We start from the raw sequence: 26,927 nt of genomic DNA on the forward strand, positions 1-26,927 counted from the left end.
GAAATAGAACCACAGCTCTGGTTTGATTTACATGTAAATCTGAAATAGTTTAGATAAGATTTCCACCGCCAGTCTCTACCATTGTTTCTTGTACAGGCTGCTTCTCTCCTGTGTCACTGACCAATCTGACAGCCAGCTCAGTGGTGTGTTACCTGGACCCCACCTGTACAGGTGTAGACTGTTGTATCCAGGTCAACCGGATCAGCAGGAACCTCAATGTCCAGGTCACTCTGGATCCATGTTCCCACATGCTGACAGTGTCACTGGAGAGATTTGACATCAAACTGGATTTGATCACCTATACCAAAGGTATATCTACAAGTTCTGAGAGTGATGTAAAGTAATTTATAGTCAAAATATTTTATTATATTGAAATAATTTAATTTGAAACTGTTACCTTATTTTGTGTTTGGTATTTATGTTAAAAGGCACAGTGAAAGAATACTCTTTGATGGGGTTCTTGAAAGTTAGGTAAGTAAGTGGGGCAATTAAACACCCCTCAACTTAAATTTTTTACCTTTGATTAATATACCCTATAATGTGTAATATGACTGTGCATCTGCTATTTATTGTTCATTCATTGTAGTCTGAGATTAGATGACCTAAGGTCACAGGACAACTTCCTGCTGGATTTGGATGTCAGCGTTTGTTTTGATATCCATTCCTGCGATGTCAACATCTCAGTTCTGAATAACACCAAGTTACCGAAGAGGTCATGTGACTGGTCAGCTGGTCTCCAAGGTATATTAACATTAAACTCCAAAGAAGAATTGTATTCTTATATAATTTCAGATGAATGTACATGTACTTTGATTTAAAAGAAATGCACAGAGTTTGCAGAATTTTGGTAACAAGATATAGAGAATATTCAAAATACAAAATAGGAATTTAATATATATTAAATGTTTGGGCTATTGTGATAATTACAAAAATGAATGTGGTGCTAATATATTTCAAGGCATGTCATTGGCTAAATGGTTGACTGATCTGAATGTGGACAACACAACTAACCCACTACCTGACCACCTGCAGAGTCTGCTTCTAGAGGATCATGGGATATCCAACATGATGAAAGAGGCGCAGTGTAGTAGAACAACGGATGCTAAATACACTTCCACAAACACTACGGTTGATGGCTGGAATGTCAGTAAGTGGGGCACCTTGACTTAATATCAGTATTGTACAAGTATCATGGGTAAAATGGAAAAAAAAGGAGTGTGGTATTGCCAGTTAAGACATGTCATACAGGAAAGTACATGATACGCTATATCATATATGACTTTCCTTTAAGTCTAGCATTACTAGCAAGTTGGTTTAGATTGTTTAGTACAGATTTAAAAAGTCATAACATCAGAGTTTAACTCTCATCCAAGTCAATATCTGTTTCTGCTCCCATATTATATGTAGTGCCACTGATATTCAAGGTACAGGTCTGTGACGTTTCATGTTTTGTAGATTGTCCATCCCCGCCGCCCCTGCCCACTCTGACAGGTGACATCACCTGTTACCTGGAGGATACCTGTACTAGCGTCAGGTGTTGTGTGGAGGTGGCCCGATTCAACAAGCGATCACTGGAGGTAGTACTGGACTTCAACCAGTGTGGGAACTATCTAGACATCACTGTGGAAAAGATCACCACCTCATACCTTCTGACTGACTTCAAGTATGGTAAGATCACCTACTTTTGTACCCATCTTTTGGCCAATAGGATAAATTTTATATAAAAATATCTATAAATTCAGTCAAGAGTTAAGCATGTTTTCTTTGATTTTGAGTTATAGATTTGTTTTGAAGTTTTAGGTTTTTAATGCCTTATTAATATTTCTTTTGTCTAAGATTTAAATGTGTTTTATAGGTGTGCTGCAAAAGACTTCATTGAAAGGAATGTTTGAGATGCAGTGAGTACTACTTGTTCTAATTTCAATTTCAATATCTAGTAAGAACTTATTTGATGAGAATTCACCATGTTTATCTCAATGATTTTACAGATACAACATCACAGAGGATAACATTAACAAGAAGTATTTCTTTGACCTGAAATTTGCCGTGTGTTACGAGGAAGACTCCTGTGATGAGACATTCACCATATTTAGTAGCACTGAGTTTAACATGGAAACGTGCAGCTTTAAATACGACTTTTTGGATCCTGGTGAGTTAATGTGGTAAATTTCTGTTGAAATGATTTCATAAAAAGAATTTTGTCTTGGGGTAATAATAAATGCTTTAAATTTGTATTATTACTCTTTTCTCTATATGATTGGTAGGCTTTTCCCTGACTGTTTTCTCTGTATGATTGGTAGGCTTTTCCCTGACTGTTTTCTCTATATGATTGGTAGGCTTTTCCCTGACTCTTTTCTCTCTATGATTGGTAGGCTTTTCCCTGACTCTTTTCTCTCTATGATTGGTAGGCTTTTCCCTGACTCTTTTCTCTATATGATTGGTAGGCTTTTCCCTTACTGTTTTCTCTATATAATTGGTAGGCTTTTCCCTGACTGTTTTCTCTATATGATTGGTAGGCTTTTCCCTGACTGTTTTCTCTATATAATTGGTAGGCTTTTCCCTGACTCTTTTCTCTATATGATTGGTAGGCTTTTCCCTGACTCTTTTCTCTATATGATTGGTAGGCTTTTCCCTTACTGTTTTCTCTATATAATTGGTAGGCTTTTCCCTGACTGTTTTCTCTATATGATTGGTAGGCTTTTCCCTGACTGTTTTCTCTATATAATTGGTAGGCTTTTCCCTGACTGTTTTCTCTATATGATTGGTAGGCTTTTCCCTGACTCTTTTCTCTCTATGATTGGTAGGCTTTTCCCTGACTCTTTTCTCTCTATGATTGGTAGGCTTTTCCCTGACTCTTTTCTCTATATGATTGGTAGGCTTTTCTCTGACTGTTTTCTCTATATGATTGGTAGGCTTTTCCCTGGCTGCTTGGAGGACGAGTAGGTCCATAGCCAGTGTGAACGACATCACAGAGGCCCAGGCTGATGAACTGTTCATGGAGCTGGGTCTGGATCACTTCATGACGGCCGCTGACCAGTGCTCCTCCTCTGACAGAATCTACAATGGGACGGTGAATGGATGGACCAAAGGTCAGTGTCTGTATACAACACACTGTTAAGTACATTGGAATTCTGTATGAATTTAGTATTCTTTTTATAAACCTATTCCTCTTAAAAACACTGGTGTTTTACTGACAATGATAGATTGTAAAATTTGGTACAAACTTATTTAAGCAAGACATCAATAAATAGTAAAGAAAAATTCAGCTAAAAAAGTATCCTCGATTTACAAATTTAAAGATACTCATGTGCAAAAGTGGCACAGCTATGCAAAATATGGTTCATATAAGCTTTTTATGTACATAAAAGGTAAAATTTACCCAGAAGCTCATCTGTCTTTTGAATAAGCTATCTCAAGTTTGTTTATAATAAACTGTTGATCAACTGTTTAGGTATGCTTCATTGTTACCAATTTGTAATTGTTAACAATTTGTAAATGCACACCTGTACAGATGTCCCATTCTTTCTCTGATTGTAGCCTGTGTGAGCAGTGTGCCTGTGCTGCCCATCATCACAGACAGTGTGTGTCACCTCAAGGCGGACTGCACCTCTGTGGAGTGCTGTACAGAGATTGCCTTCCTACAGAGGTCCTTCAGGACCTCAGTCACTTTGGACCCCTGCAACTTCCTCCTCACTGTCAGTATAGAGCGCATGAAAAGGGAGATCCCCCTCACAGGATACAGCTGGGGTCAGTGTAACAGGCTTGAATGAAATTATTGCAATATTGTTTAGAATTCTTGAAATTACAGTTTTTAGTCTCTAAGTTCTAATGGATTTTACATTTATTTACAGGAAAACAAGAGCACCACTGGTTAAATGGAGTCGCAAGACTTGAGTATGTAGATTTTTTTTTAGACCATTAACATCCATTTGATGTGTCTAAGAGAATGTTAGTGAATACTTTCAAGTACATAGTATCTGACATTCTGCATTACCATTTGAGTTCTTTTTTGTGAAATTATTTTCCTATTACTGTACAACATTTATTATTCAGCTACTCTGTGAAGGACATGTATGGAGAAAGAAAGTATCTTGTGAATATGAACATGAGTTTCTGCTTCGAGTCCTCAGGAGCCTGTCTTTTAAGCTTCAAAATTCTGGAGGACACACTGCTACCAAAGGTCCTCTGTTCCTGGGATAGCACACCAGGTGATTACTTTATTATTTGTATTTGTACATTAAAGATGAAGTGAATACTGACTTGATATATGTTGCAGGGGATATGCAATGTCTAGTAAAAACTTCAATTTTATTTGCACATTTATAATTGTGACAGATTTCTCTCTGAATGCATGGAAGACTGGCAAAGGTTTAATCCCAGCAGACCCCCTCCCATCTTGGGCACAGTCGGAGTTGTTTGAAGAGCTAGGGATGGCTCAGTACCTGACCCCCTCTGCCTGTGCCAGGGGATCAGGACTGTATGTGGACTCCAAGAGTGGAGCCAACAACATTGGATTCAATACCAACTCCACTGCCTACTCCCAGGGTAAGAATTTTAACTGTTTGTAAATGTAATTGTGTTAAAAAATAATAAGATTTATTAGCATGTAGAATTTCTCTTTCATTCAAATTCATGGAAATCAGTATTTTTATCTTAAAACGGTAATGTTAGGGTTCTCTTAGAATACCTTAAAGTTTTGGGTTTTTTCCATCTTAAAAACAACGCTACAAAAACTAAATACATGTAACAGGCATATCATTTTCGGATCCTATCTTTTAGTATGCCAGCTGTCAGTTGACTTTGCTGGTCACCACATGAGCACCACCACGGCTGACAAGGTGACCTGTTACCTGCCGTCCCTGTGTACCGCCGTGGACTGCTGTGTGGAGGTGGAGCCCCTCTCTCGCTCCTTTAACGTCTACCTCCACATTGACCCCTGTAACTACCTGCTGAGGGTGGGCATAGACAACTTCTACTTCAACCAGTCACTCGACAGATACACATTTGGTAAGTAAAGTGATTTTGGTAGTTAACTAACAATTATAGAGTTGTCATATAAGTTGTGCATTATAAAGTGTTTGAAACCTTTGTTCGTCTGCCACTTTCGTTTTTATATTTTAAGGTACAACAGACAATTTCTTCATGACTGGTTTATTGCGTATAAGGTATGTTTTCATCATATTTCTTATAAGATGATTATATTTTGAAAACCATGCATTGTTATCTAGAAATTGCCAGAGTGTATGAAATTAATCACTCGAGAATTAATTAAATTGTTTTTTACATTGATCAGCTATAGCCTAGAGGACCTGACAGATGACCGTGCCTACCTGGTGTCTCTGAATGTCAGCGTGTGCACAGAAAGCACCTGTGATGCCACCTATGTCATTCTGAACAAAATGGTGCTCCCCAAACAGCCCTGTAGCTGGTCCGAGGGATTCGCTGTCCCTGGTCAGTCACTGAATCTTTGTTATTTTATAGAATGAATTTCTGTTAATGAAATGTTAGAACAACTCTCTGCATAAATTTGATAGATCTATTTATACAAGAAAAAGTAAAGGGGGAAATGGGGACGAATTTTTCCAGTAAATATGATATTTTGAAATTCTTTTTCCAGGCTTTTCCTTCTCCAGCTGGAAGACAAATAATGGCTACACGTCCCCTCTAACTGAGTCGGAGACGGCTGAACTGATGCTGTACATGAAGATGGGGCGGTATCTGGTGGAGCCCTCTTGTGATGCCACCACAGGGATATACTCGGGCTCTACAGATGGGTGGAACAACAGTAAGACTTTGAACCATCAAAACTCCTATCTGAATAACTCTTTGCACAAGTGTTTATTGCTTTATATTTTGGTACTATCATAAAATCATGTCAAGTTTTATACACTTTTTTCAATTGTTTTTTCTACCTGTCCAGTTTGTAGATAAACTTTGATTTAAGTTCACTTTTTTACAGGTGTATAAGTGATTGATATTTTACAAATTTAAATGAAGGAAATATGTAGATCCTTTTTTTTATTCTCCCAGATTTCTTGAAATTCTGCAGAACATGCAAATGACTTGTACATTACATACTGAGGGATTACACTGTTTACTTTTCTTCAGCTTGCACGGCTGCAGAGGGAGTGCCCACCCTGACCACCCACCCCTTGGCCTGTCACCTGGACAGCTCATGTATGGCTGTAGACTGCTGTATCCGGGTCAGTGACATCACCAGGAACCTCCATGTCAAACTGACCCTTGACCCCTGTGCCTTTACCATGACCCTACAGATGGAGAGGTACCAAGTTGAAGTGGACCTTCTCACCTACAACTTTGGTAAGTTAAACTTGTATTAGTTACTTGTCATTCTTAACATATATAGTGAAAATGTTCATCTTATAATTATTAGAAAAAAATCAGAATAAAGAGGTTTTTTTTCAGGCACTGCTGTCACATATCAGCTAATGGGGATGATCAGAATGATGTAAGTTGGAGTTATATATATATTTTAGAAGGTTGATTTTTCTGTTCTGTAGATTCCTAATTAAACGAGAGGAATTAATTTACGCGTTAAATCCTGAGAAGCAACCCCAGGGATTTTAAATATTGCTTTTATTTTTCAGACAGTTTTGAACTATAGGAAATTATAACAAAAATTGGTGATCGATTGTATTCTCGCAATTTAATTCAAACCAGCAGAATCACAGAATTAAGTACTCGCATGAAATAAGGAATTTACAGTATCTGATTATATGAATTTTTTCATGTTGAAGAATACTGATTGATATGCTTCATCTGCCATGTTTTTCAGTTTGACACTTGACAACTTGGAATCTCAGAATGAGTATCTAGTCAGCCTTGACCTTCAAGTCTGCCTTGAAAGTGGGTCAGCTTGTGCCATATCTGTGTCAGTGCTGAAGGACACCAAGCTTCAGAAGACATCATGCAATTGGACAGCAGGACTAGGAGGTAGATGATATAACAGCAAATTTATTATCAAAGGGTACAACACTTGACTACAGAAAAATACAATATAAAATCTTCATTCTTAGGATTTTCTCTGGCAACATGGTTAAGTGAACAAGGGGTGAGTGGCAGCCCTAATCCATTACCTGACTACCTGCAAAGCCTGGTTCTAGAGGATCATGGGATAGCTAACATGTTTAAAGACACTCCCTGCAGCAGGTCTACAGATCCAAGATACAATGATGTCAGTGGCTGGAGTACTCGTAAGGCTTTTGGGCTTTTGACTTTGTTTTGGTCTTCCTGCTACAAGGTTGAAATCTTCAATTCAAATTTTGCCCTCTGGATATAGGCAGTTTTCCTCACCCTTTTTTTTTCAAGTCTGTTTTGTAATGGGCCAAGTTTTGAATATGTCCATAGAAATGAATGTTGTGTTCAGATATGTTCAAATATTAATATGAAATGGCACAAGTGTTTTGCACTTACTTCAAGTGTTATTTTGAATTTTGATTGGTTTACAGAGTGCCTAAACAGGACAGACTTGGTGAGTCTACCAGCAGGCATCAGCTGTCACAACCCGAGCTCCTGCACGGCCGTCTCCTGCTGTCTGGAGATTGAGCGGTTTGGGGGACGTCTGATGGAGGTGTCCCTGGATTACAGTCCCTGTGGGAACTACCTGGACATCACTATAGACAGGATACCCATCAAACAGTACCTCACGGGATTCCAGTATGGTAAGGGCCGCTGTGATCCCTTTGTGTCTGATAATACTTGTAAATACACCTATTTGATGACTACTTATATTTGGACAAAATGAAGATCTCTGTCGTTTCCAGCAACAAGTGTGATATGTACCCATTTGATTTGTAGGCACAGAACACACGGCTTCCTTGAAGGGAATGTTCAAGCTCAAGTAAGATATGCACTGCCGCTGCCTCCGCCACATATTTTATTAAAAATCATTGTTTGTATTACATACAAGGTCAATAAAGACTGTATGATTATTATTTTACATTAATTTTGAAATTAATTTGCTGATTCTCAGTTTTGATTCAAATTACCCACCCATTCACAGATTAAACAAAAAATTTGCATCATTGATTCTTCATATACAAATGTTTCTTATTCTAACAGGTACAACATCACAAGAGATGAAGGGCAAAAGAAAATAATAATAGACTTTGAAATGCAGGCATGTTATGAGGTGGGATCTTGTGAACAAACCTATGTTATGTTACAACAGACTGAGTTTGACATAAAGACCTGTTCACATAATGAAGGATTCTTAAATTCATGTAAGAAATTGTCATCAGGGTAATTGATTTCCAGTTTTTTTTTACTGTGAAAACGATTTAAAATATTGCAGTCATGCAAATTATTTGAGAATACTCAAACTGCTTTTAAATTAGCTATAATGATATTATTTCATCCTGTTTTCTAGTGAAAATTAACCACTAAACCTTTGACTTAAATTTTCTTGAAAATACTTGCTGATTAATGGCATACATGTATTAATAGCTTTCTCGCTGACCAACTGGCTGGCTGCCCGGTCCATCCCTAATGTGGCCTCCATCACAGAGGCTCAGGCAGACAGTCTGTATCTGGAGTTGGGACTGGACCACTTCATGCACTCCACAGACCAGTGTACTCTCTCAGATTCCACATATGGATCTGCCACCGGGGGATGGAAAAATGGTAAATATTGCAATTTTGTATTTCAAATACTAATAGAAGCAATTTGTATTGACAAATGAGGATGTTGTGAAAGATATGGAATTGAGGATCTTTTAATTGTATGAGTTTTCCTTCTTAGATTGCCCATTGATTCCTATCAGTTCCCTGGGAAGTATTACTGACCCGAACAAAGTGCGGTGTCACCTTAGGTCCGGCTGTGACTACATGTCGTGCTGTGTGTATATGACAGAGGTCAAGAGACATGTCCGGGTGGACCTGGGGTTGGATGTATGTAACCACACCCTCAGTGGATCCATCGATAACTTGGCCGTCTCCACAGATCTCATGGATTACAATTGGGGTGAGTTTTAAAGTCCATCTGATGTAAAATGGATCCCTTTGAGAACATTGCACTTTGCAATTTCTTCTCTTATGATATCTGTGGGATGGGCATCAATTTTTTTTCCAAGTATTGTTTAAAAAATATTCAGTGATTATAGGCTATTTTACTGTCTGTTTGAGGAGAAATTTTATCTTTATTCTTACAGATACAGACAAAATATTTAGCCTTCATGGTGTGATCAATTGGAAGTGAGTATTATTAAAGAATTACATTGATCATGATAATTACTGTATTACAATTTATTTCAAACATCAATCAAAAGAGGGACTTTATTGTTAACAATTCAATTTGTTGGATAGTTTTAATCTATGAAAAAGATTGATCAAGCATGTAACTTTATTAATGTTTAAATATCACTTACCGCTAATATATATGACATCATTGTCCACAGAACCCGCTTGGTGGACGTCCCTTCCCAGCATGCTCACATAGCGGTGTTCACAATCAGTACCTGTTTTGAGAGCAGCTCCTGTTATGATGAGAAGATCCTTGATAACACCATTTTCTTGAAGGAGTCATGTGACTTGACAACTGGACTCAAGAGTGAGTTCATGAACAATTATTGTACAATGTCTTGTTACTTGTCCTCTCGGCTTAATAGTTAAGTATAGTCAATGATTGCCATGAAGACAGAACTTATGGTTGCGATGGTTTTTTGTGTAGTTATGTAAATGTGTTTATCTGTATACCTACATTTGTACATTCTATTTTTGTCTAGGTGGATTTTCTGCTTCTGCATGGATGACAAGTAGGGGATACACATCCCCCCTGAACCCCTCACAGACAGCAGAACTGATGACAGAACTGGACAGCCAGCAGTACTTGCTGGACACACCCTGTGATTCCACAGCAGGGATATATGCCTCCCCAACCAATGGATGGACCAATGGTGAGTATAATTTCTTTCTTTTTACACAACATTTTAAAAAGTGGACTATTTTTGAGTTTAAAATAATCATAAAGAATGACAACAACAAGGCTTGAACTCAAGACTCTTCAGTTTGAAAACCAATGCATTACCACTGAGCTAAAGGATTAACCCACTATGTAGCGCTATGAAGCTAATACGATCATTCTTAAAAGACTCTCAATAGTTGATAAAACAGTTTTGTGATTATTTTTTCAGGATGTACTTCCTCTGTGACTTTACCTGATATCAGCTCCGTACCAAGTGTTTGTCACCTGGACGACACCTGTACAGGTGTGAACTGCTGCCTCTCCCCCTCACTTCTTAGCCACTCACTCAATGTCAGGGTCAGTCTGGATCCATGTGCTTTCCTGATGACTGTCTACCTGGAAAAACTCCAGATCAGTGTGGATCAGTACAACTACACACAAGGTAGGACTGCTTGGTCAACTGGAGTTGACCTTTTTGAAACAACAGAAATTTTCTTTTTATGTGATGTTTTCATTTTAAATATTATTAATTGTAGGCACAAGTTTGAGATATTTCTTGAATGGCATGCTTGGCATAGAGTGAGTAGCTTCTTATTGCATGAATTCTAGATTTAAGTATTCAATAACTTAGTTGGCTATTATCTGCATTGGCTAAATTTAAAAAAAAAAGATTTATGGGTCAACTGTTTAAAAAATAAAAATAATGAATATGATTGTGTGGTCCCTTAAGTATTTTGTACATCAGTATCTGATAATGTTTGAAATTTTACGTTGAACTTGAAAAGAAATTTTATAGTTTACTTTATTAATTAACATTCCTTTTTTAACATAGAATAAGTTATCATGAGCTTCGAGCAGAGAGAAAGTACATTGTGAACTTGGAACTGAGTGTGTGCTTTGAAAGTGCTTCAGCATGTGCAGTGATTGCCTCGGTCTTACACGACACAGCCTTACCCCAGAGAGACTGTGAAAGATCTGCTGAAATGAGTAATTATCAGTCATAAATATTTAGTTCTTTATATCTCAGACATGTTTTAACATGAATATGCTTGCTTTTACATTTTCAAAAATATAATTAAGATAAAATTTGCTCGAATTCATTGGTTATCTTAAAAAATGACACAAATGATTTATTTATTTATGAATAAACAGGTTTCTCAGTGAACAATTACATCAGTTCAAAAGGATTCTCCTCGACCCTTTATCCTTTACCGGAACACCTTCAAATGAGAGTGATGGAAGAACACGGGACAGCAAACATGATGAAGCAGCCGGCCTGTAACCGACTAACTGATGCAATCTATGCCTCCACCACGCCTGTCAATGGCTGGAGATCAGGTCAGTCAGAACAAGGAGATGGAATCAGAAGCTTAACTTAACACTGTTGGTGTTAGGCTGTCACAAGAAAGACAACAAACCCATGAATAAAACTTCTTGAATATTTGAATATAGGTTCATTTATCATTTTGATCCTTGAGGTTTTGGTTAGATGTATTTGAGTCCTTGTGTGTTTATTTGTATTCATACTCTTATCATATGTAATCCTTGTACAATTGGTCATATATTTGAATCCTTGCCTTTTGTATTATCATTAATGAGGACAACAATACTTACACTTTGTTTTTAAAATATAAATGGTAAAAAATAAAATTCAAAGAAATTTCAAAAAAGGAGGAAGGACATCCCCAACTATCGATGTTGGATATTTTACTACTTCAGTCCTTGTTACAATATATATAATCAAACATCCACTGTTATTTTGAAGACTGCGTCCCAGCGCCATCACTAACAGACCTGAGCGGGGAGGCTATCACATGTTACAACCCGGCCAGCTGTACGGCCACCACTTGTTGTATGGAGATCGACCGCCTGGGTGGGCGGAGCCTGGAGGTGGACCTGGACTTCAATCAGTGTGCCAACTACATGGATATATCAGTGGAGAGGGTACCAGTCAGAATGTACATCACAGACATCGCTCTCAATGGTTCGTGCTTCAATTACTCTCTCTCTGTCAAAGTGTGTTGGCAATTAACATATTGCATAATAGTAAAAATTGTCTCTTTTTAAATGTTATCCTTCTATATTGGATTACAGGTACAGTTTATGTAGTCGGGTTGAAGGGAATGTTAATAACAAGGTAAGATGTTTTGGATGGTCTGTGTGAGAAATGGGTATGCTTTGAAAAAAATTGTAGGTTGTACACGTGTTATCATTAATAATATTCTGACTTTCAGTCTATTTTCAGAATCATCAGTACATTGTACAGCCAACAAATTTGGTTGTACAATGTACTGATACAATAACATGCTGTCCATTTTCAGGATATCTATCACAACAGACAAGGAAAACAATGAGTACCAATTTACACATAGTGTTTTAGCATGTTATGTTCCTGGGACTTGTGATCAGACTTACAACATCTTCCAGGATACAAAATTCAGCATCAAAACCTGTGACTACACTGGGGGATTTCTAGATTCAAGTATGTATTTTAAAAAGCAGGTACAATTGCAATTGACTCAAACTTGTGAGCATTTTGAGTTATTTTCATAAAAAAAAAAAATTGACCATACTAATTCAATGAAATTAATAAATTTGGTCCTATATATTTTGAAAATTTACATGTCAATGAAATAAAAATACTTTCTTTAATTACTCTCAGCTTTCTCCCTGACCAACTGGCTGGCTGCCCGGTCCATTACTGATGTGGGCTCCATCACCGAGGCTCAGGCAGACAGTCTGTATCTGGAGTTGGGACTGGACCACTTCATGCACTCCACAGACCAGTGTACTCTCTTAGATTCAGTATACGGATCTGCCACCGGGGGGTGGAATAATGGTATGCATTGTATTTAAAACATGTAATGTAAGATCTGTAAATAGACATTTTGTTTATATTAACCACTATTTTAACTTTGATAAAAGAGTTTGCAAAAATGTCTTTTCTTTTTTGTCAGAATGTCCAAACATTCCAACATCATCTCTAGGAAGTATTGCAAAACCTGCTGAGATCCGCTGTCATGTGTCTTCATCATGTGATCAAATCTCTTGCTGCGTATATCTTGCTCCAGTCAAACGTCATATTGAGGTTCAGACTAGATTTAACTTCTGTGGATATAAATTGGATGCAAACATAGACAAACTGAAGGATACCACGGACCTACTGGATTATGTTTGGGGTAGGTTCCTCACAAATCAGTGTCTGATACAACTCGCTGTTCTTTGATAAGTGCAAAAGAATATATTTTCTTCAAATGCAAAAACTCCTACAAAAATTTAAAGGAAGTTTTATAGAAATTTTTTTTGCTTTCAGGAACATCAAAACAGTTTAATTTGAATGGAGTAGTAAAATGGAAGTAAGTTTAAAATAATTAGATTTTCAAATTTACAATGTCAGTTTAGTAATTCATTTTTTTTGTCAATAATAAACATTTTTAACAAGCATTCTGAGAGTATTGCATAAGCAATACACGTCCGCTACCAGTTTGTAGAAATTTTTGAAAACAATGCACTGTTATGCAGAATAACGCTCTAACTTACCGTCTTCTGAATCCCAAATCAACAGACCAACCTGATAACGAACCCGATTGTAATATTACAAAAAACTCTATTGATAAAATTTACAACACAGTGCTTGACACTATTTTACAGAAGTTATTTGTTTGTTAGAAACAATAAAAGGAATGGTCCAAGTAATGCACAATATTATAACTGACTACATACTTTCCTTGTTTATTCAATACACACTGAACCCGATAACGCACCCGAACGTTAAAAAATTAGAATATAAAAAATTCGCGAAAATATGTCAACCAGACGCTACAAAAGTGTAAACGTGATCTGTAGTTTGAGAGTTTGAAGCTGTTCAGCAAATTTCATATTATTCATCAAACGCATAAAGAAAAAAAGTGGAAAACTGAAATGGGACGGACAGATGGACACAGAGGAAAGCTATAGTCCCCTCCGGTGAAAACCGGTAGGGGACTAATAAGGTTAATATCTGGTGTTGTAGGATGAATCTAGAGAACTTGGAGTCACAGAACAAGTACATAGGAAACCTGGAAATTCAAGCCTGCTTTGAAGCTGGCACTTGCATTATAAACGAGAACGTCTTGTTAAACACCAAGATTCCAAGAGCTGTTTGTGACTGGACCCTAGGACTTCAAGGTCAATTTTGTCTCATTATTTAGTATATACTTTTAAGATAAATAAATTGATATTTTAAGTTAGTTGCTGTATCAAATACAATCTTCCTTTTGGTAAACAATGATCATTTTTATAACCCTATAGGATTTAGTTTATCTGCCTGGTTAACCAATAGAGGTGAAGGTGCAGGTCTCAACCCACTCAGGACCTTCCTGCAGTCTGAGCTCCTGAAGGATCATGGGATAGAAAACATGATGAAGAGTCCCTCTTGCAGCAGGACAACAGGCACTGACTATGTATCAGCTGGGTCAGATGGCTGGAATCTTGGTAAATTTATAACTTTATTCGAAAGCAAAGATGCTTTCAAGAGGAGAGAGACTCGTGTAAAAAATTTTTTATAGAACTAAGGCCAACACATTAAGATTAAGCTGGTATGGGACACCGGTCAACATTAATGTAAATAAAAGTACATGGTAGTCAAGTACTTTCACTGGTTAAGAATTTTCAAATTGTACATATTTGACCAAAAAATATGTTTGAAACAGTTTCATAGTTATAATGTTGTAATTCATTGTGCTACACTGTTAAGCCCCTTTCACAATTGGCGCACGAGCAGAAGCGACTGAATATTTGTGCGACCGAAAAAATTAGATATGAAACTGTTGCCGAAATAATCGCATTTGAAAAAAAGTATTCGTACAAAATTCGCACGATCTAAGCGAGCGTTGTGCGACGTAAACGCATTAAATCTTGCGATATATCTTGCGTCTTTATGCGACTGTTTTACAATGAAAGCGACTGTTGAAAGATAATGCGATAGGATCGCGCGAGAGACCAGATGATCGGACAATTGAACGTGCGCCAATGCGATTGGACGTGCGATCATGCGTTCCATGGTATGAATGCTCGTGCGAGTCAGAGGGGGTATATATACCGCCCATTTCCGACGCTCTATAGTAGACATAGTTGAAAGCGAAAGAACATGCCGCTCAAGAAGAAACAGAGATGCAGCAGCATTTTAATTACACCTCAATATGATTATTCTATTATCTTTGATTGATCTAGAAAGTCACGTGGCAGGGTGATTTCATAGGAATGAAAAAGCCGATATGAGCATATGATGTAGACAAGTATGATTAAATCAAAAATATTTAATCATTATGATTTTTTATATATCACAAAACCAACTTAACTATCTATGATTCGAAATTATGAAAGAAAAGTGAGACAGTAACAGAGGAAATCAAACATTCAAACAATTTTTAGAAATCAACGTATTTTGTATAATCATATGTTGTTCGTTTATTGCATTAATGTTCAGGGAATATGAAGTTTATTCCCCGAGAAAAACAAATTTCCCTCGGGCGATGCCCTAGGGAAATATAAGTTTTATTAGAGAAATAAATCTTCATATTTCCCTTACCATCATGCAATAAATGTATATTGTTGAATTGTGGTCTGAAACAGAGATGCTTATACATGGTATATATACAAGTGGCAAAGCAAGGCATATTACACTGATAAGTCGTGCAATGATAGTAAAACGTTGCAAGATAACATGAGACATGTTCAGCAACAGTCTCATGGTCGCACAATACGCGCATTAACAACTGCGATTCATCTTACGACCTTTAAAAATCGTGCATCACTCTTGTGAGTACTCGAAACGTTGTAAAAAGTTCGTACTAATGTTCGTGCATTGCACTGCGATAATATTGATCGCGTTCAGTCGCGTCTGAATAGTGTGCATGTCCACTATTCAGAGGAGACTTGATGCGACCAGTAAAACGTATGCAATGAATGCGAGAGCTCGTGCAACGTAAGCGAGGGCTCGTGCAACGTATGCGAGAGCTTGCGCGAAGCTAAAAAATTTCGATCGCAAAGTGGTGTAAAGTGGTCGTGCGCCAATTGTGAAAGGGGCTTTAGGTAACAATTTCGGCCAAGAAAGAAAACATTTATTTATAATTAAGTATTATAAAATTAACTTGATTTTATTGTTTATGTTGATAGGAAATATGTCACTTTAACAAGCTTCTCTCGTTTTGCAAGTTTAATGCATTTTGTATGCTTTTCTAATTATATGGCTGAATGAACAGTATGTATTTAACACCACTAGCCTGTCCAAGTCCCCCTACATTGAGGAATATGTCTGGAGATGCCATGTCCTGTTTCATGCCCTCCTCCTGTTCAGCAGTCAGGTGTTGTCTGGATGTGTCCAGACTCTCCGGACAATCAGTCGAGGTGTCCCTGGATTTCAGTCAGTGTGGAAACTACCTGGACATCACTGTGGAAAAGATCACAGTCAAGCACTACCTGAATAGCTTCACATTTGGTATGATGTTAACCATGTCTGCATCTCTCTCTCTCTCTCTCTCTCTCTCTCTCTCTCTCTCTTAAACTAATGTGGGGCATTGTATTGGATAATCAAATATTGTATATTGCAGGTGTTGAGCATAAAATGTCTTTAAGAGGAATGTTTGAAGTAAAGTAAGTATAATTATGTAGTCTTTGAATTCAAACATGTTTGTTTATAAAATAAGAGGAAAAGTTTAACAATGTTGAATACCTTGTGTTTAGGTACAAGGTCACACAAGCTGGTGGTGTTTATAAAGTGGACATGTCCGCCTACGTGTGTTATGAAGATGGTGGTGCCTGTGCGGAGGACTTCGCTATATTTAGTGACACAGAATTCCCAATCAAAACCTGCACCTATACCGATGGACTATTAAACCCAGGTAATAAAAAAAATGAATATTTGTAAGGTCCAGGGTTTTGACATTAAAAAGAATGAATAAAATTCAACTCTATAAACCCTGATTTATATTGTCATTATAGTAAACTACATCTATATATATGGTTATACATGTACTTTAAATCTTACTTATCTGATACTTTCAGCTTTCTCTCTGACCAACTGGCTGGCTGCCCGGTCCATTACTGATGTGGCCTCCATCACAGAGGCTCAGGCAGACAGTCTGTATCTGGAGTTGGGACTGGACCACTTCATGCACTCCACAGACCAGTGTACTCTCTCAGATTCCACATATGGATCTGCCACCGATGGATGGAATGATGGTTTGTTGAAAAACTCTTCATCTATTGGATTTCTTGATTGTCTGCAAAATACACATTCATATGTGTGGTCTTTAAATTTTAGGCTGTGCAGGTGTATCAAGTCTGACTATTCCATCTCATGATGACAAAGTTAAATGTTACATCCCACCGTCCTGTGAGATTGTGCGATGCTGTGTGTACATAGAGCCGGTGAAACGACATGTGGAGCTGCAACTCAATGTGACTACTTGCACATACAAAATAGAGACAGCAGCCGGAAATGGAGTAGTCAAAGCAGAAATGGACCTGTTCAACTATGCTTGGGGTAAATATAGAAAACCAATATTTTTAACTAAAGATTTTGAACAAATTTTTGCATTATTGGTCAGAGAATTAAAAAAATAAAAGGTTTTACAATTGAAAGTGATTTATATTTTATTGAATTAGGAACAAATGAAGAAATTCAACTTCACGGTGTAGTAAAATGGGGGTAAGTTTACTGAGTATAGACACTTTTGAGATATTTTCTTACATTTTTTAAAAATCATATCCACTTTTAAATTGATTTCTGTGCAAATAAATCTCTTCCAGAAATAAGGTAACACATGTTCAAAGTGCATCAAAGTTTACTATTGAGGGCACTGTTTCTCTGTGCTATGAGGCTGGCGCCTGTACAGACGTCACCATGAACTATGAACTGGGCTACCAGTCCTGTGCAGCATTGGTCGTGTCAGCCAAATATTTGCCAGGTATCTAATGAATCATAGAAAAAGCAAAATCTGTTATTTTTTTTCTCATACTTTACTTCATTATTTATATGTTTAGTGTACATGCTTTTCTCAAACGGGTTCAGTAAAGTATATTGTAAAGTAGACAGTACCTTGTATGGATCTTATGTTTACTAGGAGTGCCATTTGGACTTTGGAAGCAGACTCAGTGTTCAGCATTTACACCTGGTACAAGTAAGTATGATGTGTATTTAGACATGGAGAGTATCTTCCATGTAGAGCAGACACAATAGTTGCTTCTAAATCTGATCACCAGTCCTACATTATGTTTATTTTTAACTGATAAACTTATTATAACTTTATTAACATGCATGTACATTTATCTGAAAACTTCTTGAACTCTTTTAAATAAATGAAATTTTAAACTGCAACTATTTATGACTTGATGAAGACACCTACTGGTTTTAAGGTGCAAAAACCAAGGTCAAGTTCATTAAGATTGTTTCCAGATGACATCATGTAATTATAATAGGTCTCTTTGTGTGCATTAGATGATAACTACGACTTTAGGAACACTGCTATTAAATTAAAGGCCAAGAGGTCAAAGTCACAAATGTAGTGGATAGAATGCTTATATATAAACATGTAGATTCCCCATATCAAATACTGTCAACCAATATCTAGGGAGAGATCACTTTTAATATAAATGAAATTACACACAAGGGAATCAGATGAATGCCATGCTCTTATGATCTTAGACTAGCTCTTCTTTGGAAAGTGTAAATAAAGTAATTTGAATTTAGAAACTTTTTGATTTTATTACTCTCTTTTTTTAAAGCTTGCCCAGACATCACTCCAGGCTCCAAATGTGATGCTTTGTCAGACTGTAGTGGAGTTGAGTGCTGCTTTGACACCAATTTTGAGCTTGGTGCCAGAAATGTTTACGTCAAAATCCGTATCAACTGTGACGCAAATAATTTGGAGTATGAAATAGAAACAGAGAAATACAATAAAGGCTTAGCAACACTAACAGATGGTACTGTATTTAAACTATAAATGAGACATTGGTATAATTTATGTTTACTTGGTTAAAAAATATGATGGTTAATGACAAGACTTTAGTGTAACTGAATCTGTATCTGAAATTGCTACAACTGTCATGCAAGGTATGGAGTTAGAATTGTAAGTTGCTATCTTGCAGGCAGTACAAACACAGAGACTATTGGAACTGCACCCACCTTCAGTTTGAGTTACTCCAAGACAGCTGACAATGGCACTCATCAAATGACTGCCTCATTCACCATAAGAACTGGCACCTCCCCCGTGACCTCAGTGATGCATGATTTGATAGATAGTACTAGCATCATTGCCACACCCGCATGCACTGCAAGAAAGAGGAGGCGCCGATCTCTCAGTGTCACTCAGTAAGTGACTGATAACCAGATGTAGCAGAAGGAGTACTTGTTTAGTCTAAACTAGGATTATAAAATGTGATACACGTACTTTGCGCTTACTTGGGTATTAGAGGACACTCTCTATCTATATATTTACTAACAATATTACTGTAAATAAATGTTTACATTTGTTGTTCAATGATACAAAGCATAATTTCAATTATATTTTCGTCAAAATTAACTAACAGTTTGTCAAATGATATTTCGACCCCCTGGTACAAGTATCAAGAGGAAAGTATGTGAATGGGATGAAGAGAGTGCTTGAATTTGTCAGTGGATGAAGAGATTGTTTGTTTTACAGACTTGACCCCACAGACTTCAAGGCTGGGGTGAGGACCCTGCTACAGAGTGGGGCCAGCAATGAGGACATTGAGGACTTCAGGATCCTCTGTCAGGACCATGCAGTGAGTGTCTCCTCTTTTGGCAATCAATAATTAATACTCAAATTCAGTGTTATCAATGAAAGTGCCTACATGATTAGAACCAATTTAACAAGACCTTAGACTTTCGGTAGGATGTAATTATCTTTTTCTTGCATCAAAACAAGTTAAAAATGATGCTGGTTTCAAGAAAAATATGCACAGATTCTGTATTCTTAGCTAAAAAACCAGACAAATCTTGTTGATTTCAAAGAGCCATGGCCGAGGGGCCAGCAATGAAATATACAGACTTTTGTCACATTTCTGTTTAAACAACAATCTAAAGTCCAAGCTCTTGTTAAAATGATTCTAATACACAGCATTGGAGATATCGTACATCTCATGTTTTTACCTGTCATTGTACCAGGTCTTGTTTCCATGACAAAACACAGTTATAGGCCTCTTGTTGAGATCTATCAAACTTTATTAAAAGGGTTAAATATATGGGTGATTTTTTACCTTAAATGTTGTTTTCCCCCCAGAAATCTAAGAGGTTGACAAACATGGTCAGTACCTTTTTGTCCAATGATGATGCAAAGACCAGCATGAAGACCCAGATAGTGTCGCTCGGCCTGAACAATCCCTTTGCCCTACCAGTCCTGAATAATTCCACCGACAATACAACTGTCATGGGAGGTAACTGAAATCTATGTTCAAGTCAGATTTGGACATGGCTTCTGGAAACTTTTACCGTAATTCTGAATGTAAAGAGTTATGGCCATTTAGGAAAAGTCATATGCATAACATTTTCCAACACCATCATACTTGCATGTATCCAAATTCTTTAACACATTTTACAAGTATCCATATAGTCCTTTAAAAGCATGAACATGTTTTACCAATGACTGAATTATGAATCAAAGAATTTCTACGCTTGATAAAATAATACGAATGAAAGACTGATTTGTGGGGACTATTTTAGCGGAATCCATTGAGAACTTAATGGGTCGAGGGCCATCTCCATCAGGGGAGAAAGATGGTGGCATATACATGGTGGGTCAAGGCCTCAATGCCAAAGGGACAAAACTCTTGAGTCAGAAGTTAGCCTGTTTGACCATCGGAGATCTTGAAGCTCTGCTTAACTTCAAGAACATGAACTCTTCCCAAGTGTCCCAGCTCCTGTCTCAACTGAAAGACTTGGCCAAGGCTCTGGTAGGTGTAGTGGTATTGATGCTACTGTGGAATCATTAAATTTTGTGGGGGCCAATTTTCGTGGATTGCTTAAATTTTACAGGTTCGTGGGGACGTAATTTTGTGTATTCTCTTAAAACTACAAAAGATATATGACTTTATTCTCTAATTTATTCATTCATGGAGGATATTAATTTATGGATGAGAGGTACCCACGAATTCCACGAAAATTGAGCCACCAGGAAATCTAATGATTCCACAGTATTGTATGATGACATGATGAAACTTAGACTTTCTTCATTGACTATAAGTAGTGTTTTGAAATCTTCTATAATAACTAGCATTTACGAATAATTCATTAGAGACCTCTGGTAAATATCTTCTTCTTTTTAGAAACATGTATTATAAGGACATTAAATTTTATGTTATGATCCAAATACGTTTTGTCTTCTTAAAATTCTGATAAGAATATTTTGGTGTTGTTTTTGTACAGTATTCTGACTTCAACAGCCGACTAAACCTCAGTAGCAGCACTGAGAGTATTTTTAAGAAGTTTGATTTGGAACTGTCTGGGAGTCGAGAATTCCCCACACAAACGGTCAATGTCTTCTCCTACAATAAGATGTTCTTTGTGGGAGGCCTCATCAAAATGAACTTTGGTAAAAAATATCAAGATTTTACGTTTAACTGCATTGTTGGACATATATTTTCTTTTACAAATTATTCTTGGTTAGAAATTTCAAATTTAATGATGAATTAAATGTTTAGGATTCAGTGCTGTTGGAAGCTTGAGTTCCAAGTTCTCTGCCAATGTGAAGGTTATGGACATGACAGGGAATGCTAAGGTGGATCCTTATGGGAGTGTAATGGTTTCTGGACAGCTCTCTGTTGGAAATTTCTTTCACGGGTCTCTCAAACTAGAAGGAAGCATGATCGATGTGCATTTCCCATCAACTGCTGAATTAAGCTTCAACAAATTTCCTCTGGAAGTGGGGTAAAATGTTTTATGTTGATTTATTGTTACAAAGTTATAAGTATATGAGCATATGTCAAACAATTTTAAAAATTATAATTCAAACTGTGTTTTCTTCATAGTGTTCAAATGTATTTGAACCTGAAACCAGTGAAGCTAGCACTGGAAGCCAAGGTGGCATTGAATGTGGACCTGGGCTTTGTGCAGTTCCAGCGTGAGCTGTTTAGGTCCACCCTGTGGGATTACAAGTCCCCGACCATCCAGAGACTGCTGATAGACCTGAAGAAGCAGGAACAGGACCAGACGCCACCAGAAATCAGGAGCTTTGGGGTATAGTTTCTTTCTCAAAAATATTTAAACAAGTATCTAACTACTTCCATAAATGTTTAGGATTTATTTGATATCCCCTAACCTAACCTCATTTATCTTTTCTTTGCCAACTGGCATATAAGTGTACTAACTGGCACATAAAGCCCTAATACTCTGCACTGCTTCCACTTGCCTATGTCTGTGGCTAATGCCCTTGCTGATGCCCAGTGTTATATCAATGGATGGTCATTCCTTAATGGTCCAAGTGAATTTTGCAGAATTCGACCAGTGAAGGTCGGTGTGGGGTGATACAGGAGGCGGGTAGGGATTACAAGGAGCCTATGTTCCGTGTGTTCCTGGACGCGGGAGACGACCTCAGTGACATCAACATGACACTTGATATAGGGACTGTTCCAGGAGGAAAAGACGTCATTGCTGGGAAAGAGCTCGGAGGATTCTCCACCATGCTGAATGATGTAGGTTTTAATATTAGGAAACTGGAGGCGTCAGCTTCTCATTAGAATTCAAACCAAGAAATAAATCTTATCAAAATATCAAATGCTTATATAAACAGTAATCTAGTACTTAATTTAATATGAAAATAATATTTTTCAGGTTTTGAGTCCTTCAGGGGTACCTCTCTACTTCACTGTGTATGTCACCAATCAGGCAGGAGAAACTGCAACAGCCATTTGTTCACTATCGACCTATGATGTCACACTCCCAGGAGGTAGGATGGGAGTGGCCTTCAGGTCCACAAGTAACCCCAGTGTGCTGAAGGCCACAGTGACAGTGTATGAAGACTCGCCCATCACCGAGAGCAGGGTGGCTGTGGGGTACGGGAAGGGTATAGATGGGAGTCAGATCATAGGCTGGACCACAGTCAATCTACAGGAAAACGTAGTGGATTACAACGTTGGTAAGTTTTTTGAAAAGCTTTGCTGTACAACCAAAAATTGAGATAATAAAGATAGTTTTAGAAATAAAAAATTGAATGTGTTACCTAAAAAATAATATTTGTATTGTATATTATGCAATGCGGTTTTTTTCATTATTGAATTTTCATTAAAAAGTGACTTGGTTGGTTTCAATTCTGCTAATTTGTTGAGATTGAAAATTGATGTTTATTTAACAGGCAATGATCCAACCCATGAAAAAGTGATGAAGCTGTTTTCTGCTGGTAAGATAGCTCGCCTGGTTGGGACTGGTATTGTAAGCGCCTCCCACTCAAAGATAGCTACAGTGGGGGAGTGTGCCACTTTGTGTAACGGCATGCATGTCACCAAGTGTCTCAGCTTCAACTACGACTTTGGCAGCAGTGGACATTGTGAACTGTTGGAGGTCATCGAAGGACAAGACTACAAAACATCAGTTGTAAGTGAAACTGTGACAATTTATATTGTAAACTGTGGCTTTGAATTTAATACATGCAATAGAAAAATTTAGAATTTATTACATCACCATATTAAAGAGTTGATAAAAGATCTTAGTGCTATAACGACTTTTTAATTCTTTAATAATCAATATAACTTTGGTTGGTTAATTTTTTCTACCTCTATTATAAATTTATAATTTATGTGTAAATGTATTGTAGCTACAATGGTGATTGAAATCTGTAGCTTTGCTTTATTTGAAATTGATTTTATGTGTATTATACAAATTTACATAAATTATATAATGCTTTTCAAGTATTTATCCGACTATCCGAGGATATTAATTCTTTCTACAGGATGGCCTATACATGCACTACGAGAAGCTGGGAGTCGGGTCTAACAGAGGATTTGAGTACACCAACCTGAACCTTCTCCACAATCAACTGTACTTCTTCAACTTCCAAGTGGTCAATTCCCTGGGCTTTACCAACATTTTGTCCTCTGACCCCATTTTGACTGATTTCACTCCACCCACACCAACCTCCTGTAATTAAGAAAAATTCATTTAACATCTGTTGTAAAATCTGAATATCAGAGCTATTAAATGGGACAAAAGAATAATTAAATCAGGTAGCAACAGTTGTTTACCAAGTTGTTTGTTTTAATTTTAGGGCAAATCAGAGTAAGCAGTGACACAACAGAAATCCTGCCCTGTTCTACTGTAATCCCATCAGACCGAGACGACTGGCAGAGGTTGTATTGTGTGGGGGTGGATCCAAACACCCGCAACCACCGCGTCATTGTGGATGGTCCAGGCTCAGAAACTGTGTACAATGGACACGAGTTCAAAACTGACCTCCTCTATACCAGAGCCAATCAGTATATATCAGGTGAGGCCACAAGAAAGAACTCAATTGATTAACAGCAAACTCCATTTCTGAATTGTTTTGTTTTCAACTGAGAGAATTTTTATATTTTCTCTGAAAGAGTACAAAGAAAACTTCATGTAAGATGATTAAGATCTATTTTTTAAGTATGATCACATGTTTGATAAATTCTCCTATGATCCATTAAAAACATTAACTTTAGTTAGTGTAACATTCCGTTTTTATTAGGTACACTTGAGTTTTAAGCACTATGGAACAGAATTATATTCAGAGAAATTTATTTTACAAACTGCATGGTTCTAATCATTTGTGATACTAGTAATTTCAATGGTTGGTTGCAGCAAACTGGGATGGCATCCATGACAATGAGACCGGATTGCTTGGTTTCTCTGTGGGAGTTGGGCTGACCCATTGTGATGACACAGTCTACAAGTTCCACGACCCCCACGGTCACCTCCTGGACTCCTCCCAGTGGACCTACAGTGTCATCATGACCCCCATACCAGCTCCATACTCAGTACTGCCAGGTCTGTATCTGAGAATTTTATGAATTAGCAGCAAAATTATTTTTTTTGTTATCAATACTACCTGGTATTGTTTTGATAATCCTACAAGTCAACAGAGGATCAGCATGATGATTTTAAGCAGATTCAAAAAGCATTAAAATCAGTTTCAGAATCTCTACATTTCTTTTGGTCAGTATTTGCCAATATTCTTTTGTTTATAGATGGGAAGTACTACATCACAGTGAGGGCCATTAACAGGGTGGAGTATGGAGGACCCCTGGCGACCTCAGTGTGTCACTCTACAGCCTACGCCATAGACAACTCCCCTCCCATCGTGTACGAGATCTTCAACGTCCAGTACAATGAGGAGACTTACAATCTAACACTGTCCCACAACTCATCGTAAGAATTCAGAAACTTGTTTTAATTGCTGAATCAAACAATCGTTCTTGTCCTAACCTTAATTCTCTCTACACCAATAGTTGGATAAGGCAGTCAATTTCAATGACAGACTTGTACGACTTTATGCATTTATTTATTAGGGATCCACACTCGGGGTTAAGCAGAAATGACCTCTGTCTGGGCCACACCCCTCGAGACTGTGATGAGCTGGCCTGGACCCAGATAGACTACTCGCCAAACATATCCTTTATACACCAAATGACTGACGGAAAGGAAATCTTTGTCAAAATTAAAGCGGTCAACAATGGTTAGTAACTTGATGTTTCCAATGTCTCTCAAAGTGTTGTACAGTAATAAGATTTGGAGAAATAATGATTTTACTTTACTTGCTCTAATGCTTATTATTTTAATAAGAATTTTGGTCATTTCAGTGTGTTTTTAAAGGAGCATTGTTGCAATTTTTTATTTCAGTGGATTTAAGAAGCATTGGTGTGGCCAATGCCTCCATCATTGTAGACAGATCAGCACCAGTCCCAGGAAATGTGTACGACGGGGAAACAGCTGGACAGGACCTCATGTATACCAAGGATCAGGACAAGGTAATGCCTAACATTCAATTCAGTTATAATGCATACATTTCAGGTAAAAGATTTGTTTGATTTGTGTATCTTTTTGTCCACACCTTTAACTTTTCACCTAACATTTAAATTATGCTTTCTGGTATACAAGATGAAAAGTTACTGCTTGTTGACCAAGGTGATGGGCATCAATTGCTGTCAAGCTCATGTTTCTACCAACTGATGATACTTTCACACATTTTTCATTTGTTGTATTTTTTTATGTTTAGATTTGTGCAAACTGGGAAGGATTCAGTGACGAAGAGTCGGGCATTGCACTCTACATTGTGAATGTATGGACTTCAGACAGTGGAGTAACTACAAAAGTTGTGAATGATACTCAGTTTTCTAGAACCACAAGTTCTGCATGTTTTGACCTAGCAGCGGGAAATCATCTCCAACATGGAAAAATGTATTACGTAACAGTCCAAGCCTTTAACAGCGCTAACAAACAATTAAATGTGTCGGCCACATCAGATGGAGGCAAGTTCTACAAGAGTTACATGTATATGATATCTTATGTCTGAGCTTTTCTGCTCATGTTTTATGCACTGGTGCTTTTCTATAATGATTTGAAAAGCAGTATGTCAAAAATATAATTATGCAGTCTACAAACCTCAGGATTTAATATGTTAGTCTACATTGTAACTAACTTTGATGTTCATTAACAGTGCTTGTGGATACCACCAACCCAGTGTCGGGGACAGTGGTGGATGGTAAGGACGCCACCTTCACAGACGTACAGTACACCACCAGCCGCGCAAAGGTGGAGGTTCAGTGGAAGGACTTCAGTGACCCGGAGTCCTTCATCCGGAACTATCAAGTCCAGGTCCACAGAGCCAGGTAGGGCCTAAGGTGGAATGCATTGTTTGGTTAAGCTCTGCAATATGGGTATACTTAAACATGTATTTGGCAGTATAATGCTTGCAATTACAAAACTCAAAGATGCAATCTTTTTTAATTCCCTGAAGGAGCTATGAAAGCACTTACTGAACAGTAATTCTTA

At 37.5% G+C, this 26,927-nt stretch overlaps 1 protein-coding gene and 2 long non-coding RNA genes across 4 annotated transcripts in view; 1 reads left to right on the top strand and 2 right to left on the bottom strand.

The window, feature by feature from the left end:
• Positions 1-26,927, top strand: part of LOC105328182 (uncharacterized) — an 82,072-nt gene that overhangs the window by 33,791 nt on the left and 21,354 nt on the right. For both annotated transcript variants that reach the window (XM_066079120.1, XM_066079121.1), the window contains 67 exons: positions 97-309; positions 429-471; positions 587-741; positions 959-1,147; positions 1,456-1,668; positions 1,856-1,898; positions 1,989-2,149; positions 2,913-3,089; positions 3,538-3,747; positions 3,852-3,894; positions 4,054-4,208; positions 4,336-4,545; positions 4,780-5,007; positions 5,123-5,165; positions 5,294-5,451; positions 5,618-5,785; positions 6,109-6,321; positions 6,427-6,469; positions 6,797-6,954; positions 7,038-7,214; positions 7,470-7,682; positions 7,819-7,861; positions 8,083-8,243; positions 8,467-8,643; positions 8,762-8,983; positions 9,171-9,213; positions 9,417-9,568; positions 9,744-9,914; positions 10,152-10,364; positions 10,459-10,501; positions 10,755-10,909; positions 11,075-11,260; positions 11,688-11,906; positions 12,017-12,059; positions 12,244-12,404; positions 12,585-12,761; positions 12,880-13,101; positions 13,236-13,278; positions 13,935-14,089; positions 14,213-14,395; positions 16,185-16,400; positions 16,513-16,555; positions 16,646-16,803; positions 16,967-17,143; positions 17,226-17,447; positions 17,570-17,612; positions 17,714-17,871; positions 18,028-18,084; positions 18,689-18,886; positions 19,052-19,274; positions 19,606-19,708; positions 20,206-20,359; positions 20,646-20,875; positions 21,348-21,513; positions 21,623-21,848; positions 21,950-22,157; positions 22,415-22,612; positions 22,752-23,055; positions 23,272-23,510; positions 23,866-24,055; positions 24,181-24,399; positions 24,738-24,923; positions 25,124-25,304; positions 25,445-25,611; positions 25,776-25,903; positions 26,152-26,404; positions 26,593-26,764. In XM_066079120.1, the coding sequence (XP_065935192.1) occupies positions 97-309; positions 429-471; positions 587-741; positions 959-1,147; positions 1,456-1,668; positions 1,856-1,898; positions 1,989-2,149; positions 2,913-3,089; positions 3,538-3,747; positions 3,852-3,894; positions 4,054-4,208; positions 4,336-4,545; positions 4,780-5,007; positions 5,123-5,165; positions 5,294-5,451; positions 5,618-5,785; positions 6,109-6,321; positions 6,427-6,469; positions 6,797-6,954; positions 7,038-7,214; positions 7,470-7,682; positions 7,819-7,861; positions 8,083-8,243; positions 8,467-8,643; positions 8,762-8,983; positions 9,171-9,213; positions 9,417-9,568; positions 9,744-9,914; positions 10,152-10,364; positions 10,459-10,501; positions 10,755-10,909; positions 11,075-11,260; positions 11,688-11,906; positions 12,017-12,059; positions 12,244-12,404; positions 12,585-12,761; positions 12,880-13,101; positions 13,236-13,278; positions 13,935-14,089; positions 14,213-14,395; positions 16,185-16,400; positions 16,513-16,555; positions 16,646-16,803; positions 16,967-17,143; positions 17,226-17,447; positions 17,570-17,612; positions 17,714-17,871; positions 18,028-18,084; positions 18,689-18,886; positions 19,052-19,274; positions 19,606-19,708; positions 20,206-20,359; positions 20,646-20,875; positions 21,348-21,513; positions 21,623-21,848; positions 21,950-22,157; positions 22,415-22,612; positions 22,752-23,055; positions 23,272-23,510; positions 23,866-24,055; positions 24,181-24,399; positions 24,738-24,923; positions 25,124-25,304; positions 25,445-25,611; positions 25,776-25,903; positions 26,152-26,404; positions 26,593-26,764 (10,801 nt within the window). The remainder of the gene's footprint in view (positions 1-96; positions 310-428; positions 472-586; positions 742-958; positions 1,148-1,455; positions 1,669-1,855; positions 1,899-1,988; positions 2,150-2,912; positions 3,090-3,537; positions 3,748-3,851; positions 3,895-4,053; positions 4,209-4,335; positions 4,546-4,779; positions 5,008-5,122; positions 5,166-5,293; positions 5,452-5,617; positions 5,786-6,108; positions 6,322-6,426; positions 6,470-6,796; positions 6,955-7,037; positions 7,215-7,469; positions 7,683-7,818; positions 7,862-8,082; positions 8,244-8,466; positions 8,644-8,761; positions 8,984-9,170; positions 9,214-9,416; positions 9,569-9,743; positions 9,915-10,151; positions 10,365-10,458; positions 10,502-10,754; positions 10,910-11,074; positions 11,261-11,687; positions 11,907-12,016; positions 12,060-12,243; positions 12,405-12,584; positions 12,762-12,879; positions 13,102-13,235; positions 13,279-13,934; positions 14,090-14,212; positions 14,396-16,184; positions 16,401-16,512; positions 16,556-16,645; positions 16,804-16,966; positions 17,144-17,225; positions 17,448-17,569; positions 17,613-17,713; positions 17,872-18,027; positions 18,085-18,688; positions 18,887-19,051; positions 19,275-19,605; positions 19,709-20,205; positions 20,360-20,645; positions 20,876-21,347; positions 21,514-21,622; positions 21,849-21,949; positions 22,158-22,414; positions 22,613-22,751; positions 23,056-23,271; positions 23,511-23,865; positions 24,056-24,180; positions 24,400-24,737; positions 24,924-25,123; positions 25,305-25,444; positions 25,612-25,775; positions 25,904-26,151; positions 26,405-26,592; positions 26,765-26,927) is intronic.
• LOC136273763 (uncharacterized) lies at positions 7,041-9,584 on the bottom strand. Its single transcript, XR_010711994.1, has 3 exons — positions 9,387-9,584; positions 7,435-9,061; positions 7,041-7,254 (listed from the first exon to the last, which is right to left on the bottom strand). It is a non-coding gene; the product is annotated as an uncharacterized lncRNA (long non-coding RNA).
• Positions 16,969-18,690, bottom strand: LOC136273762 (uncharacterized). The gene is made up of 3 exons (XR_010711993.1): positions 18,003-18,690; positions 17,655-17,875; positions 16,969-17,184 (listed from the first exon to the last, which is right to left on the bottom strand). It is a non-coding gene; the product is annotated as an uncharacterized lncRNA (long non-coding RNA).

Source organism: Magallana gigas, chromosome 3 (genome assembly GCF_963853765.1).
Source record: "Magallana gigas chromosome 3, xbMagGiga1.1, whole genome shotgun sequence".
In the NCBI taxonomy this organism is placed as follows: domain Eukaryota; kingdom Metazoa; phylum Mollusca; class Bivalvia; order Ostreida; family Ostreidae; genus Magallana; species Magallana gigas.